At 39.2% G+C, this 16,490-nt stretch overlaps 1 protein-coding gene across 1 annotated transcript; it reads left to right on the plus strand.

Annotated features, from left to right (window-relative positions):
* The first annotated feature begins 6,600 nt into the window (after positions 1-6,600).
* thumpd3 (THUMP domain containing 3) lies at positions 6,601-16,175 on the plus strand. Its single transcript, XM_023414244.2, has 10 exons — positions 6,601-6,707; positions 7,042-7,361; positions 7,553-7,630; positions 7,715-8,143; positions 8,866-8,996; positions 10,822-10,891; positions 11,629-11,744; positions 11,855-11,959; positions 12,079-12,202; positions 15,630-16,175. The coding sequence occupies exons 2-10, from the start codon at positions 7,134-7,136 to the stop codon at positions 15,819-15,821; spliced, it is 1,473 nt and encodes a 490-aa protein (XP_023270012.1). The 5' UTR covers positions 6,601-6,707; positions 7,042-7,133; the 3' UTR covers positions 15,822-16,175.
* Positions 16,176-16,490: the final 315 nt, after the last annotated feature.

The following is a 16,490-nucleotide window of genomic DNA, read 5'->3' on the forward strand; positions in this document are numbered from 1 at the left end:
CACACACACAGAGCACAGACCGTGTGAAGTGAAAAGCCTGGTGGGTAAATTTGCTCAGGAATGACACACCAGCACCAACACCACCACCGATGCTTCGATCGTGAAGTCTAACCATGAAGGCAGTGCTGTGCTGACAGCACATATACACAAACCATTATCTTTTAAAGGGACAATTGTGTCTTTACAGCACCTTCCTTTTTTTCTTTTTTTTTTTTGCACACACACACAGTTGCATCCTCATGCTCTTGTTGCATCCATTGTTTACTTCTTTTCTTTTCTTTTGGCAGAGCTGATGTTTACAGTGAAAGAGGAGTGTGATAGCAAGAATGTCACCAGTGGCAGAAATGTCTTTAGCCAATATGAATATAAATAGAAGAAAAATAAAAAATGCATATAAGTCCCTGATCATGACCATGAATACAAAACCTCTCAGATTTACATGAAAAAGTGTTTTCAGTTTTGTGTACACTTGTGGCTTTGTGATGGGAATAATGTGTTCCTCACATGGTGAAAAAAAAGAATATTTGAATTCATATCATGAACAGCAGCAGCTTTTCAAAGCATTGTAGCGACAGGGACTGAGTGTGTTTCCTGGCAGACACTGTCATCTGGGTGCTTCAGTGTGTTTTTAACAGACCAGGGAAGTTGGTGTGTTGTCTGTCACCTTAGTTATTCAGGAGTTCAGGAGGGAACAGGCTGTTGACTCACAATGAGGGGGCACAAACCTGCACACTGACACACTGTAGAAGCCATATAAACTTCATTTCCATCTGCACCGCACAGGCTTGATGTTCTGTATATTTCAAGCTGACAGGCAGGGAGGCGTTTGTTGACAGACTGTAGATCTACATGGTGCCACATTTGAAAAAGCTGTTAAAAAGGATTTCTATGACAACTGTAAAAAAGAAATTGTTCCACTTTCCCTTAATAAAAGGTTTATAAAGTATGACTGATGGCTTTATTAATAGTTAATTAGTTGTTAATAGTGGTTATAGAGGTTTAGAACAACTCTTGGGTTGCCAGGCTATGAAAAAATCCCTGCATGGCAGATTTATCCTCATCAGGAATACCTTTCCAATAGACGGTTTGATGACTTACTTTCTGGAAAAGTCTATTTATTAACAACCTTTTACAACGGCAGACCTTGTGGAATGTTGTGAAAACAGTTATTAATGACTTACTAACATCTATACATTTACTGCAGATTTAATGGCTTAATAGTATAATATATCATTATTGGATTATAACTGCTATAATAAAGCATCAGTAAATTATATATTCGTCATTAATAAGTGCTATACAAAGGCAACTAGACTTGCTTGAGGTTCATGAATACGTCTCATCCAAAAGGCGTCTTCTGTTCTGAATTGAAGTATAGCCCTTAGAAATACACTCTGAGCACTTAGTAGGTAGAAAATCCCATGACCTCAATGACTGAGAATCTTCACAGACACATTTTTTTTTATAGGATATGGCTGAGAAAATGACTTGTGTACCTAACAACATACTGTGTCATTGAGAGGCACTTTGGTGTAAGCTAGAGTCTGATGTTACTCTGCAGCCAGCAACAACAACTTAAAAGACAATGTAATATGTAATATTACATTGTACAAATGAGGTGGAACAATTAGTTACCCAAGAGAGTCTAATTAAACAATTACAGAGATGAAAAGACCTTTCTCTCTCTCTCTTTCTCAACCCTAGAATATCCATTCACACAAATGTTGACGCACTCTAACAATGCCCTGCTGTAGTAATGCTTGAGGAAATCAGGTTTAAATTGATGGCCTTGTAGTGTCCAAAGATATTTTATGCCTGTTGAACACATTAGAGCCCTCTTTACTAGAGTAAAAGCACCTGAGCACTTTTAAATGGTGTCTGAGTGTGTGTATATATATACACTGTATTTATTATGTATCTATGTCTGTGTGTGTGTTTAGCAGCTTTTGTATCTTTGCAGTTCCAGCGGTGAGTCTAAGTCATTTGTCAGGCCTTATATGTCACCTGCGTGTCTGAGGAGCGAAGCCATGAGAGAGCAAACACTTCACTTGTGACACACCAGCTGTGACAGAGGCCCGAGTGACAGCAGGGTGGATTCTGCTTTTGTTTGTGTTTACCATAGAGAAGTCAGCAGAGGTAACCTTCTGTAGTCTCTTTATTCCTCCCACCATCCCTCTGTTGCTCACCCCTACCTCTCTCATCAGGGGGGAAGCCTGGAAAACTGCGACTCCACTGTCTTTATGGCACAAAGATCCATTGTGAGATCCTTTTACTATTTCTTTCTATAGAACAAGAGTGGGAACGGCTCTCGTCTCCATCTCCAACATGTGAACAAACACCACTCTGGGATACAGTCTGGACTTGAATGCCATAATAGGTCATATGTGTAAAGTGTATGCAAATAAAGTTTTTTGCAGCTAAAAATCTCTCAGTGAATCTGGATGTGCATGACAACCATTGTTTACTGTTTCCTACTTGCACATTTTATTTGCTTCATTGTTTTTTAAAGATACTTTTTTTTCACAATTATTGAATAATTTGTTGAGTCAGTGTCAGAAAACTTGCAACAAGGGTCACCAGGTGACCCAGACCAGGGTTGTCATGGTTACAGGCATCTTAGACCACTCAGTCACCAGGACATCCTGCTGTGAATTGCTTTGTCTTTGAAATAAGTGCTACTACTACTTCAAGATTCCTTACATGTCAAATAAAAGTGACAATGTGGGCCCAAAAACAAAATCATGATTATTCATATTATTACATCGAAAAAAGAAATGCATGAGTGCGACTTAATGTGAAGGTGCTCAGCTAAAGTGTTTGGCCGATTATGAAAACTCTGGGCAAGTAGACAGCAGACGAAGCCCTTCAGGCTGATTCTTCATAATGTTTTCTTCTTCATCACCCAGAGGTAGCTTTGCAGGGACTTGTGGGTTCTCATATCACTCATAATTGTACTACATTTAATTAAAAAGCTCTCTGCCCTGTGATATGATGTAACAGGTTTCTCTGTTGAAATCTACAGGACTGCCAGATGTGCAGAATTGACCCTTCAGTAAATGATCTGCAGTAATGATCTGAGTAATGTCTTGCTGAGTGATGGTTCTCCCACTTTCTGCTTCTACTAAGATCAAAGTTTGGTGGATTTTGGAATCAACACAGATTTGTTGATTACTGTACTCCAGGGAAAAGCTTTATTTCCCTTTAAGAAATCTCACTGTGCGAATATACCGTATTTAATGGAATATAATAATAAGAAATTTCAAGCAGGGAGTGGTATATCCCTGCATATCCTTGTTTACCTCTGACAGACTTTATTAATAGTTATTATTGGTAGATTCCCTTCAGATGGATGAGAGTCACACTGGTGTATCCGTCTTGGGCCTATTGTAAAACCATATTTACCTCAATACTGAATCTGTACAATGACAGAGATAGAAATGATTCAGATAAGAAAAAGGATTTGGACGTTCCATTAAGTCATTATTTAAAAATGAAAGGTTAATTACAGATCTGACAAACTTGGCATGAGTGACCTTTGGGCTCTGAATGCAAGGTGTATAGTATTATTAAGAGACTATTTGTCCTGCTGTTGTCAACAGTCTACCAACTGTACTGTTTTATCTATTTTCAGTTACATAAATGGCTTCAAATGTTTGGGTTTTTTTTTATTGTTCACATCTGGTACATATCTCTAAGCAAATACAGCTGTGTGTCTCAGGACATGACTCATTGTTTTCTTGTCTTTCCAATCAGTTAAAGGCTACTAAAGCCCTGACTCCTGTCTGTTGTTAGAACCGATTCCATTGCAAGACAATCATCTGCAAAAACCACTGACAGCGTCTGTTGTAGTCTTTGATACTTGTCATCAATCAATCATCAAGCACTCACGCTGGGAAAGAGATGGCTCCTTGGTACGTTCTGTATTATCTTCCCTAAGATGTAAACTCATATCTCCATAACTGTCACTTCTATTTTAACAGGTAGAACCACACTGAGAGAGGGATCTTGTAAACACTGGGAGACGATCGCCGTGTAAAATCCGATAGGATTTATCATACCTGACTGCTTTGAGGATATTCCCTCATGCTTGTCTTCTCTCCCCATTGCATGTTATTGCAGCTGAGGTTGAGTTACATTTGAGGGTGGAAGCACCAGGTCTGCTTGTGTTGCATGGATAGCCCTTGAATTACAAACAGGTCAGAGAGGACTGTGGTTGTGTGTGTTTGATCTTCTGTCAAAGCAGCAAACCTGGAGCTACAGTATTTTTTTTTTCACCGTAACCTACTCTTTGCTTATTCTCTTTGCAGAGGGAATAAAAACATGTATTATACAAACAGTTGCCTACTGTGTTTATAAGATCATTAAGTTAGCAAAAGTTTTTTGGAGTGTCTGACTGTACTCCAACACTGGCCATCTGTTGTGTAGGACTTTTTTATCCCTGACATGAACACACGCCTCCTTGTCTCTCAGACTTCACACTTTGTTGGAAAGAATGAAGCTAACTTGAAAAACAACAAAATATTCTCAATTAACACTGTATGTAGTGTGGTGAGGCATGAGAGAAGCTATGAAAAGGGTGTTTATTCTGTCAGAGGAAGTCCAGCAGACAAAAAAAAACATTTTCAAAAAATGAATGCTTTCTTGTAATTGTAATGAACTGCTACACATATAAACTTGACATAATCACAGTAAATGAGAAAAGTGGTGAGAATAAATAGAACCGCTCTTTATTTTCTTCCACAGCTGTTTGCTAAAAGAAAGAAAATTATCTTTAGCACTCACATGAAGTAACTGCCCAGAGGTTCAATTAATCACAGAAGAAAATGGGACATAGAGGAGAGGACAGTTACTCTAATCACCACACGCTACATAAACTTCATTCATCACAAATGATAAATGGTGAAACGAGATTATGGGTGACTTTAACAGATTTTCTTTCTCTTTTGTTTAACAATGCTGGAATGGTCCATGCGAGAGACTTAGATATTCTGCGTTTTAAAACCAGTGGCAGTGCATTAAGCAATGCTAAAAAGTCATTGTAATGTCAACTAAAAAGCCTAAAACTGGCTATATGTGACAATATAGTGATATAACTTTTTTTTATTTATGCAAGTGATGATTAATGCTTTATATATAACAAAATCCAACCATGTCGCAGACTCTTCTTGGATCCAGCCAGAAGCAGCAGGAGGTCTGTAGTGCTTCTGTCAGACAAATGCCCATACAATGAATTACAAAAAACACCATGAAATGTTAATAACAACCTATAATTATTGGCATAAATCCATACAAACAGCGTGTGGGCCAGAATAGAGTCTGAGAGAGAAAGCGCAGCTGCCTCCCTTTATCCTTTTACCCTGTTGTTATTTCTGTGACAAGAGCCATCTTTTCTCTCTTTCTCCCTCTCTGTTGTTTGTTGCTCACATATTGGCTGATGCTGGGTTGGGTGCTTCTGTTCAGTGTCATCACACTCAGGTTAAATAAATTACATCATGGCGCCCTCTGCCGTTTACTTATGGTAAATATATACCCGGAAGTAGCTGGTGAAAATGAATTAAAATAAAGCACATCAATAATCGAGATTATCCCAGCTAGCAACTGCTGGATTTCCTGTCTGGGCCTCTGGCTTTCAGAACAAAAGCAAGGCTTTTTCAATGTGAAATCGTTTTAGTCGTGATCTGGCGGTAAAACATCATATTCACTTGAAGGCATATAGTTTATAGCTATAATTAGACTTTACATAATTGTGTTTGACAAGTGACCTTGTTTAGTTATCATCAAACAAGGCTTTACAAAGGTAGACGTGTTTGACAGCCCCACTAGGGTCTCTATCAAATATGCCTTTGAAAACTTATTGAACCTTTGTGTAAGTGCAAAGAAAAAGAAAAGTTCTCTCGAAGCATAGTTCCTGCTACTATTTGGATTTTTTAGTTTAGATGAGTGAGTGGGTGTAACAAACCAAATTCATCTGCTGTTAAGTGTGAGTCAGGGAGAATTTTTTTTGTGTGGACCAATGAATGAATATTGAATATTTTCTACTCATAGCTTGTTCATAAAAATTAAACAGTAATTCTACAGAACAAATTTTATTTACAAAATGTCACCATTTATACAGTGCACCGTTAACTTTGAAGGACAGTGATTTTATTCTTAAATCAACACAGTGTAAGTATGTTAGTGTAAAGATTAAGCCAGTAGCCAGGGGGTATTGACATATAACTTTGGCTGCATTAACTTCCTACAGTGCAGTCGAATCAAACACTTATTCTTGGGCCCCTATTGACCACCATAGATGTTACTGAGCAATCCATGGATTATTAGAAGAAATAATTGTCAGACCTATTGATCGAAAATAATTATTGCTTTCAGTCTTGCAGTGCTTCGATGGTGGAATAATAACTTGCCCAAAGTTTTTCAGTGTGTTCATTACTTGAGAAATGTAAGCAGTTTGATAAAACACAACATTGCAATACTCATACAAAAATGTATACTTGTAACTCTTGTGCAAAACCCTTTAGTTTGCCAGAACAAATCTGTGGAGCTGATGCTTTTATTCTAAAGGATATCGACCGGAAGTGTCGGTGTTGTCGCAGCTGAGCGGAAACAACGTGTGACGCCTCGTGTTTGACGGGTTGGTCTGACTCCAGTTAGCAAACTAGGACCAATAGACTCTTTTAAAACTGTTATCAGCGTCTGCAGTTCAACCGGTGGGCTCATTACACAAACACACATCATTATGTGGCAGTGGTTTCATGTAAATGCTGTATCAACGTTAGCTTGCTTTTTATTCGTAACTAACTTTTTAGCTCCGTAAAGCTAACGTTAGCCAGCTAAGTTGCCTGGTAATATTACTTACTCATCAATAACATAATAGGTGTTTATTCGCAGTGTTCAAATCAACTGTGTTTCTTGCTAACGTATGACATCATGATAGTTCCCAGTAGTATTTTGTGATGTTCTTTCCTTGCTAGTAGATTCTATTCCTGAATATAAAAACATGCAGTATTGACCTTAAATAATATGCAGCCTCTCTCTCTCCAGGTGTTACATGTAATACACTGAGCTCTGCACCAGCTGCCACTCGCATTACTCAGTTATAGCTTTGTCTATTGAGGGACAGACCACTGTACAGCATGTCCTCCCAGGGAGATGGAGCTGCAGAAGAGGGCCCTGAAACAGCCTCCACTGAGACTGATGCCACCAGTGGGGACATCATCACTGTCACCATTGGAGCAACCGTGCCAACTGGGTTTGAACACACTGCTGCGGAGGAGATCAAGGAGAAAATTGGGGTTGATGCACGAATTAGCAAAGATCGTGGTCGTGTATTCTTTCCAATAACCACTGACAAGCTATTCCAGGTAAGACTCAAAGCCAGTGGAGGCCCAGTGCCCTCAGGTTTTTCTTACTATCATATTGCATTATAACCAAAGAAGACATTGCTTTGTGGAGGCCAGTGGTGATATACTGAAACTATCAAGCATATAAATGCACAGTAAATCTCTATCTCACATCTATCTGTCTCCCTATTCATCTATTTTCCCACTTGTAGGTTCATCTTCTGAAGTCTGTGGACAACCTGTTTGTTGTGGTTGAGGAATATCACCATTACCAGTTCAAGGAATCAAAGGTAACGCACAGCCATCTTTATTCTGTTGTAGCTGATATAAAATACATTATTATTGTCAGGGAAGTAACACTTTGTTTTGTACAGGACGAAACATTAATGGAGTTGCAGGAGCTCGCCTCCAAACTCCCATGGACTAATGCCCTAGAGGTCTGGAAACTAAATGGCACCCTAAAAAAGAAGAAAGGCCACCGGAGAGGAGGAAATGCCGCTAAATCAAAGCCCAACTGCGAGACCGGTGATGTAACCTTGGCTGACACTGAGCAGCAAGAGCTACCTCAGGCAGTGTCAGCTGCTGAAGGTCAGACAGGGGCAGAGGACACACATGAGGGGGAGACCTGTACACAGGACTCAGATGAGGCAGCACCCGGGGCCAAACTAATCAAGTTTCGTGTGACGTGCAACAGGGCTGGTGACAAACACAGCTTTTCCTCTAATGAGGCAGCCAGAGACTTTGGTGGAGCTGTACAAGAATTCTTCCAATGGAAAGCAGACATGACAAAGTTTGACATAGAGGTAGGCATGCTTGTTCAGACTCATATGATAAGAAGCAAATACCATTGCGCTAGCCAAAAAACACTCTGCATATTCAGATAAACTCGCACGGCATAACCTAATGTTTAGAGTTAAGGAGTGACAAAAAAAACATGTGCTCTAACATTTTATGAAGATACGCTGTTCTCATTATGTAACATGTTGAAAAAGGCTTCAGCCTTGTATTAAAGGTTGAAGATGATGTGTATGTTTTTTAAGTTGAAGTGAAAAGGTGTAAAAATGATGATCTGTGGCCTTCTACGTTTTGTAGAAATCTGTCATGGTATTTTGTTGCTTTGTAGCAGTTGCCAGGTGTGTAATCTGACGACTAAAACATAGTTTGTGTTCAAGACTAATTTTAATTATAGTTCCTAAAATGGGCTAGCTGTCATATAGATGCCTGTTTGGATACATGTTGAAATAACCAGTGCTTTATGCTCGGATGTTCCAGTTTACTATAGTTTATAGTCCAGAATATTAGGACGACTGCAACTAACCATTATTTTCATTATTGGTTTATCCTCTAGTTAGTTTCTCAATTAACCAATTATTAATTTAGTCCATTCAATCAAAAAGAATGAAAAATGACTGAAATAATTAAAACAAATCAAAATTAATTGTCTTTCAGTAATTTCAGCTGCATAAAATATTAATATTATTGACACTTGATTTCTAATCATGTACTGTATCTTTCTGCACTGTAGGTTTTACTAAACATACACAATGAAGAGGTGGTGATTGGCATTGCACTCACAGAAGAGAGTCTTCACAGGAGAAACATCAGTCACTTTGGACCCACTACACTGCGGTCTACCTTATGCTATGGCATGCTTAGGTAACTCTTTTACACTGTTTTCACCAGGTGCACCATGTGATCCTGAGCTCAGATTATCCATGTGATCCATGTGATGTACATTTTGTCATCCGCTCATGCCTGCAAAGGTCAGAGCGGATGTCTGTGTGCAGCGCCTCCAGATACTATATGTTCTGTAAACAACAGAACTGTGTGCATGTCTGCTGTCCACTCTCCTGTCTGCATCTGTTTTCAAATGTAACAGGGATTTCTGAATTAGAATACTTGAATAACATGTTAGTCCAAAATTATAATTGTCTGGCTGATCTTGTTTAAAAAGGTGAAGGTTGCTGTGTTTATAGGACAAAGTTTCAGTCACAGAAAACATTTTCACCTTTGAACAACTGTCATAATACCAATTATTATGATTACCTTACCAAGGTTACAGAAGAAGAAGGAAAAGTTGGTCAATACTGCCGAGCAGACTGTCACCTAACAGTAGATGTATTTGTTTACCATCTCCCACTCATGCAAATAGATGCACGTGGAAATGAGACATATACCCACTAAATTCTTATTCGAACCTGAATTTTACTCCATAACTTAATCATAATCCATGAGAGAAATATGTCTTTCTTGGTAGTAACAAAGCAAACTTGGCCAAATTACAGAGTGAGTAAAAAGATATGACTTTGGTGCGCTCTGAGCAAGAATTGAGAAAGAAGACGAAGTTGGCAGTGAGGTAATCATGCTTGCCCTGACTTGCTACATGTGTATCCACTATCATCCCTATCACTAGCCAAGAAAAACTTTTCTTGGTCAAACCATGGTGTTTATTTTAAGGCATAACGGAAGAGACAAATGCTCTGCTAACTAACATTTTCCATGAAGATAAGCATGTGATGTAACAAGTGAAATGCAGTTTGGGATGTTTCTTTTTTCAAACTCCAGTTTCTCCAAACCAATTAGGAATCCCCTCACACAGAGGTGATGCTCTGAGCATGTTATCTAGGATTCTCTCCTGTAGGGCCCTAATCCCTGAAGTAGGTATTGAAAATTACAGGTAATTTGACAATTGAAGACAAGGTTTGTCTCTGCATTAAATTTAGTTATCTTACTTATTCTGGTTTGGCTAATATTTGGATGTCTCCTTGGATAATGACATACATTACATAGTTGTTTTAGGTGTCACCAGTATATCAGTCAAAGTATGTGCAAAATCAGTGAATGAAGTATAGAGACTTAGCAGTGGCATCACATCTGGGGTTTGTGGTGCATTTAAGTCAACATTACAAGCAGAAATGGCACTGAGGTTAAATAGGGGACAGCAGTGTGCGGAGATCATTGACCAATGGTTTATGGTTTGTCCAACCAAGGCAATTACCCTGGATACTTATGAGAAATTGTATTTCCTTTAGATATTCATTGAGCATATGATCAAAAAAAAACCTTCATGACTCATTTTCTCAGTTTACAAATCATAACAATGTTCTGCAGTGCTAAGAATAACTCTGCAATTATAAGATACAAATTATGGTGAGAACAAGTGCTCTTGCGTGTCATGTAAATGGCTGTAAGGCGGTTTTGTTTAGTAACTGAATCGTGTGTGTGTGTGAGAGAGAGAGAGAGAGTCATGTTCAGTATTTAGTTTTTAAGAGAGCAGAGAGTTAGAGCAGCACTCATTTAAACATTTTCGTGGCTGATACAATGAGTTGGTTTCATCACAGGTAAAGAACACGTTGAGGCTTGTTAGGAGAGGAATAGCAGAACTGGTGGATGCTAGATGTTGACATGAATAAAATGAGTTAATATGCTTATAAAACATTTTGTATTGGTGCTATATTCATACTCTATTGTCTGTTGACAGGCTGTGCAAACCTCAGGCATCTGATATAATTCTTGATCCAATGTGTGGGACTGGAGCTATACCACTGGAGGTGAGACATTATTTAGGATCCTAACTCTGACCCTGGCTGAATAATATATTTGCAAGTTTTGCTTAGACAATGAAAAAGCACATTGTAAAGGGTACACACAGTGTGTGCATTAAAGCCCTCTCTCATGGCATCATTTGTTCACAGTCTAAACTGTGTTGTGGTCTTAATACTTCTCAAAATCTACTCATCATTACACTGCACTAATATGTCCAACTGCCACAGATCTACAAACAATTGGATCAAGTTTCATGATGATCCACACTTCATACTTGAACTACACACTGCAGGGTTTAATGTCAAAAGATTAGCAAGTACTAATGAACATATTTTTTTTTTAAAAATAAAAAAATAAGGAAAGAAAGAAAATGTATGCTTACTCACACTCATCTCTTTGATGTCTGTAATCTGGCATGTTTAGTTTCGATCAAACTAAGCGCTATCAGAAACTAAACGCATTTTCTGATTCAACAAGTCGTTTGATTAAGTGGTTTATTCATCCTTTTGCCAAGTTCTGATGCATTTTCATCCATGCGCAATCACATTCTCCACCCTTTCCCTGATTGCTACATTGAGCAAATGAACCTAAATACTCAAATGACAAAACATCTTCAGACATGACTTGCTGAATGTTTTGAGGAAGCAAAGTTATTGAGCGATGTTGTTGAGGTCATCGGAGGAGGGCTTTGAATAATTACAAAACACAGGCTGATAATTATGCTTTTTTTTTTTCTCTCCAGGGGGCCATTGAATTCAACAGTTCGTACTACGTTGCCGGTGACAACAATGACATGGCAGTTAACCGCACAGTCAATAATATATGTCACATCCAGAAAAGGAGGGCAGACAAGGGCAGGTGAGAGTGAGCAGCTTTACATCTCATAAGGAAGTCGTTTCATATACAACTTTGTGTAGCCGATGATCATCATGATGTTTTATGATCTTTTTTTGGATCCTTTCAAACAGTGTGTCTGGATTGCCCATTGACACAGTGCAATGGGATCTGTGCAACTTACCCATAAGGACCAGCTCTGTTGACATTATCATCACTGACATGCCCTTTGGGAAGAGGTACAATAACAGTGGTTTACAGTATAGATACTGAGAAGAGTAGATATTTATAAAGGCTGCAGTATAACAGTGAAAAGAACACTGACAATTAAGTAAAATTTTCCCTTGTTTTCTTCAAGAATGGGCTCCAGGAAGAAGAACTGGGACCTCTACCCCTCTTGTCTGAGAGAAATGGCCCGTGTGTGTAGACCAGGCTCAGGAAAAGCTGTCCTGTTGACACAGGACAAGAAATGCTTTTCCAAGGTAACCTATTGCTCTCACAGATAACAGGAATTACAGCAACTATATTAAATTTTTTCCCAAGAATAGAATATGCAAACTGCTAGTGCAGGTCTAGTCCTGCCAGTGTCTTCCTGACAATGATTCATGTTAGCAATTGTTCATTTATTCCAAATGTTTATCCAAATGTAAACTCGCTGGAAGCCTTTGGACACAGCAGACGATTTATGAGGGATACATCTATTCAGTCGCCCACAGAACAGAACAAAACTCACGCCAATAAACAAAAATGACCAATGATGATAAAACCATAAAGACAACACAGAGATGTGTAAGTAGGTGCAACCATAAACATACAGGCAACACAATGACATCAGTGCTGAAACAGAAAAAAAGCAGATACGTGTTCCTTGTACAGTAGGACAATGTTTAAGTACAATGTTGTACGCCCTTTTATAATCAATCGTTTGAGCTTGGATGGAGGTGTGTCAAGAATAAGTACCATATGTGTACAAATATACCACTTGTTGCCATGGATGGTACTAGAAATAATGCCTTTAAATAAGATGTTTCTGTTTTTCTGATGTTTCTGATTAACATCATGTGACCAGTGCTGTAAACGCTAGAAAAGCTGCGCCAGTTAAAGTGGACACACTCCGGGTCTAAACCTGGACCGCAGTCCCCCTATTAGTGACCACGGCACTAGGGGATAGGTACCACAGTGGAAATGGTATTACCAAATCTCTACCTGTGGACACATTTTTACCTTTGCAGGGTATATGCCGTCATATCGCCCAACCCCACTACACACATGTAAGTTTCGTTACTGTATCTTGCAGGTTGTGATTCTATTGTGAGGACATCTGTCCACATACATGTAAACACCTGCCAAAGTACTCAAAACCAGCTTTGTGGTCATTACCACTACAGTAGGTTTCTCCAGGACCACATATTAATGATGACACAGACGCACAAGATAAGAACAACATTAATCTTGCTGTCGCGGATGGTAATAATTTTCCTGTAGTCACAAAATTTCAGGGACACGGCTGCTCACAATCTTAGCCGATGAGATAGTAGTAGCCAAAATCAGTCACAGGCCACATTCCAAAGTAAAGGGAAAAAAAGCCATATTCCTCAGTCATTCCTTGAACTGGACCTTAACTTTCTTCACATTTTGTTATGTTGCAGCCTTAAGCTAAGTTATTGTTTTCCTCATCAATCTACACTCAAAAAGCAAAAACCGAATTTTTGAAATCTTTGCAAATTTATTAAAGAGGAAAACCTGAAATATCAAATTGACATAAGTGCTCGGAACCTTTGCTGTGAGAGATCAAATTTAGCTCAGGTACCTCCCTTTTCTCTTGCTCATCTTTGAGATGTTTTTACATTACATGTTGTTCATACATTCCACCTGTGTTCAGTTCAATTGATTGGACATGATTTGGAAAGGCACACACCTGTCTATATAGGTCTTACAGCTGACAATGGTTCCCAAGAGCACAATGGCCTCCATAATTATTAAATATATAAAATAAAAAATATATTATAAAATAATTATTAAATGAAGTTTCGAATAAGCAACTGAGCAATCAAGGGACAAGAGTCTTGGTAAGAGAGGTGACAAAGACCATGTTGAGCACTCCTGTGTGGAGATGGGAGAAACCTCCAGAAGGACAACCATCACTGCAGCACTCCACTGAAGATGAGGTTGTTGCCAGAGCTCAGGACCTCACACAGGCCCAAAGGTTCACCTTCCAACAGGACAATGACCCTAAACACCCTCCAAGACAGTGTTGGATTGGCTTAGGGACAACTCTGTGAATGACCTTTAGTGACCCAGCCAGATCCCTGACTTCACGCCAAGGGAACATCTCTGGAGAACCTAAAAATGACTGTCTGCCAATGGTCCCGATTTAACCTGACCAAGCTTGAGAGGATTTGCAGAGAAGAATGGCAGAAAATCCCCAAATCCAGGTGTGCAAAGATTGCCATGTCATACCAGGGAAGACTGGAGGCTGGAATCGCTGCCAAAAGTCCTTCAACTGAGTACTGAGGAAAGGGTCTGAACACGTATGTTAGTGTGATACTGATTCAGTATTGACTTTTTAATACATTTGCAAAAAATTACTGAAATTCTGTTTGCACTCTGTCATTATGGGGTATAGAGTGTAGATTGATGAGGGAAAAATGAATTTAATTTCATGGTTAATTCAGCATAAGGCTGCAACCTAAAATGTGAAAAAGTGAAGGCATCTGAACTTTCTGAATGCGCTCTATATGTGACACTGGATGAAAAAATGACAAAATCATAGTGTATTATAACACTTTAACTCACCAAGCACTGTATTAGGGAACACCATATTAATAGATAGAGCCTCGCTTTGCTCTTAAAACAGCCTCAGAGCTTCGTGACATAGATTCAACAAGATGTTGGAACCTTTTCGTCCGTGTTGACGTGGCTGCGTCACATCATTTCTGCAGATTTGTCAGCTGCACATTCATGCTGCCAACCTCCTGTTCTGCCACATCTCAAACGTTGTCCTAATGGATTCGGATCTGGTGATTGGGGAGGCCACTGAGGTTCACTAAACTCATTCTCATGTTCATGAAACCAGTTTGAAACGACTTTTGCTTTGTGACGTGGTGCATTATGCTGGGAGTAACCTTTAGAAGAAGGTAAACAGTAGCAATACATGAACATTCCTCACACCATTACACCACCGCCTGTACTGTTGACACAGGGCAGGTTGGGTTCAGGGATTTATGCTGTTTACACCTTAATTCTGACCCAACCATTTGTATGCCTCGGAAGAAATCCAGATTCATTAGACCAGGCTACGTTTTTCCAGTCTTCACCAGTTTTGGTGAGCCTGTGGTTAAGGTTCTGTGTATTGTGCGTTCTGAGTCACATTTTGTCCACAAGAAAAGTCGTACTCTTTCACATGGGGGCGGCTGCGTACTTTTTTTTGATTTTTCCCCATGCTTTAGGAAAGAATGCTATTCTCAACATGACTTGTGAACAAGAACGGTTTTCCACCGCAGAATGGGGTCATGGGTCACAAAATGCCTCAGTCAGTGACATGGTTTACGATTGACCTTTGCGACGTTTTGTGACTCAACTTATGAGTATCAAAGCCAGTGTTGATGGCTTTATATACTATTACAATCATTCAGCTATCATCATTTGTGAATGTCAGTGTTTTGTGTTTATGCAGCTCTAAGTTTAAACAACTTAATCTGCTTAAGAGCTTGCGTGTGGAATCAATTTATCCTGAAATCATCCCTAAATAGTCTCACCACCGTTTGAGTGATGCGGGTACAACTCAACTCAGACACTACATCATGGAAAAAGACTTCTAATGCTTTATTTGTCTATGCATAGATCCTGCCTCACACAAAACAAATGTCATTTGTTAGTTTGTCCTCACAAGATTTATGTTGTCTCCAGGCTATCTCCAGGATGGGAGGACTGTGGAGGAAGCAGCACACTGTTTGGGTCAATGTCGGGGGTTTACATGCAGGAGTCTACCTCCTCAAGCGCACCGGGGACGTGTTTGGCCAAACTCCTGAGGATGTCTATGAATCACGAGGAACAGTTAATACACAGGGGAATGAGAAGGATGACAAGCAGCTCTCTTAATTCACCTTCTGCATTTAAATTCTGAATTCATATTTGAGGCTATGTACGATCGTCATTATTTATTGTATTTTTGAAGATTTAAGTTCTTCTTAATTCAGGTTTTCTGCTCAACCGTGCCAAGCAGTTTTAATGTCAACTTTTTGTATTTCTCATTTGGTTTAATGTGATAAATGGCGAACTGGAAGAAAGAAGCTATTTTCATGTTCAGCTGCAGTTCAATGGTTCTCACACTGTTTTCACTGAGTTTCATTTGTCATGCTGCTGTTCAGAAACCTCTTAAATCTGCTGTGTCCACTTCACAGAAACTGAACATAGGCATTTGTTCTAATCAATAAAGGTTCAAACTTAACATCAGTTTAATGTAAATATTCATTCATTTGTTTGAAGGTGACACATTTACAACATAGATACTAACACTACGTGAAACAGGAAGTTAGACCTGAAAAATGTTTTCATATATTTGAGCAGCTGAAAATGAAAGAAGGGGAAGATCGTGTGTTTGTGCGCGCGTGTGTGTGTGTGTGTGTGTGTGTGTGTGTGTGTGTGTGTGTGCGCGCGCGTTTCCATATACTTCTGCTCTCACACAACAGGTAGTGAAGCTAATATCAGCTGATATTAAGTCATAGCTGGTTGTTTTTCAGTGACTCAGAGTAAATGAAAGAAATATAT

The sequence above is a fragment of the Seriola lalandi genome, unplaced genomic scaffold, assembly GCF_002814215.2.
Source record: "Seriola lalandi dorsalis isolate HSWRI2012SDOR001 ecotype SW California unplaced genomic scaffold, Sedor1 jcf7180002054522, whole genome shotgun sequence".
Lineage (NCBI taxonomy): Eukaryota > Metazoa > Chordata > Actinopteri > Carangiformes > Carangidae > Seriola > Seriola lalandi.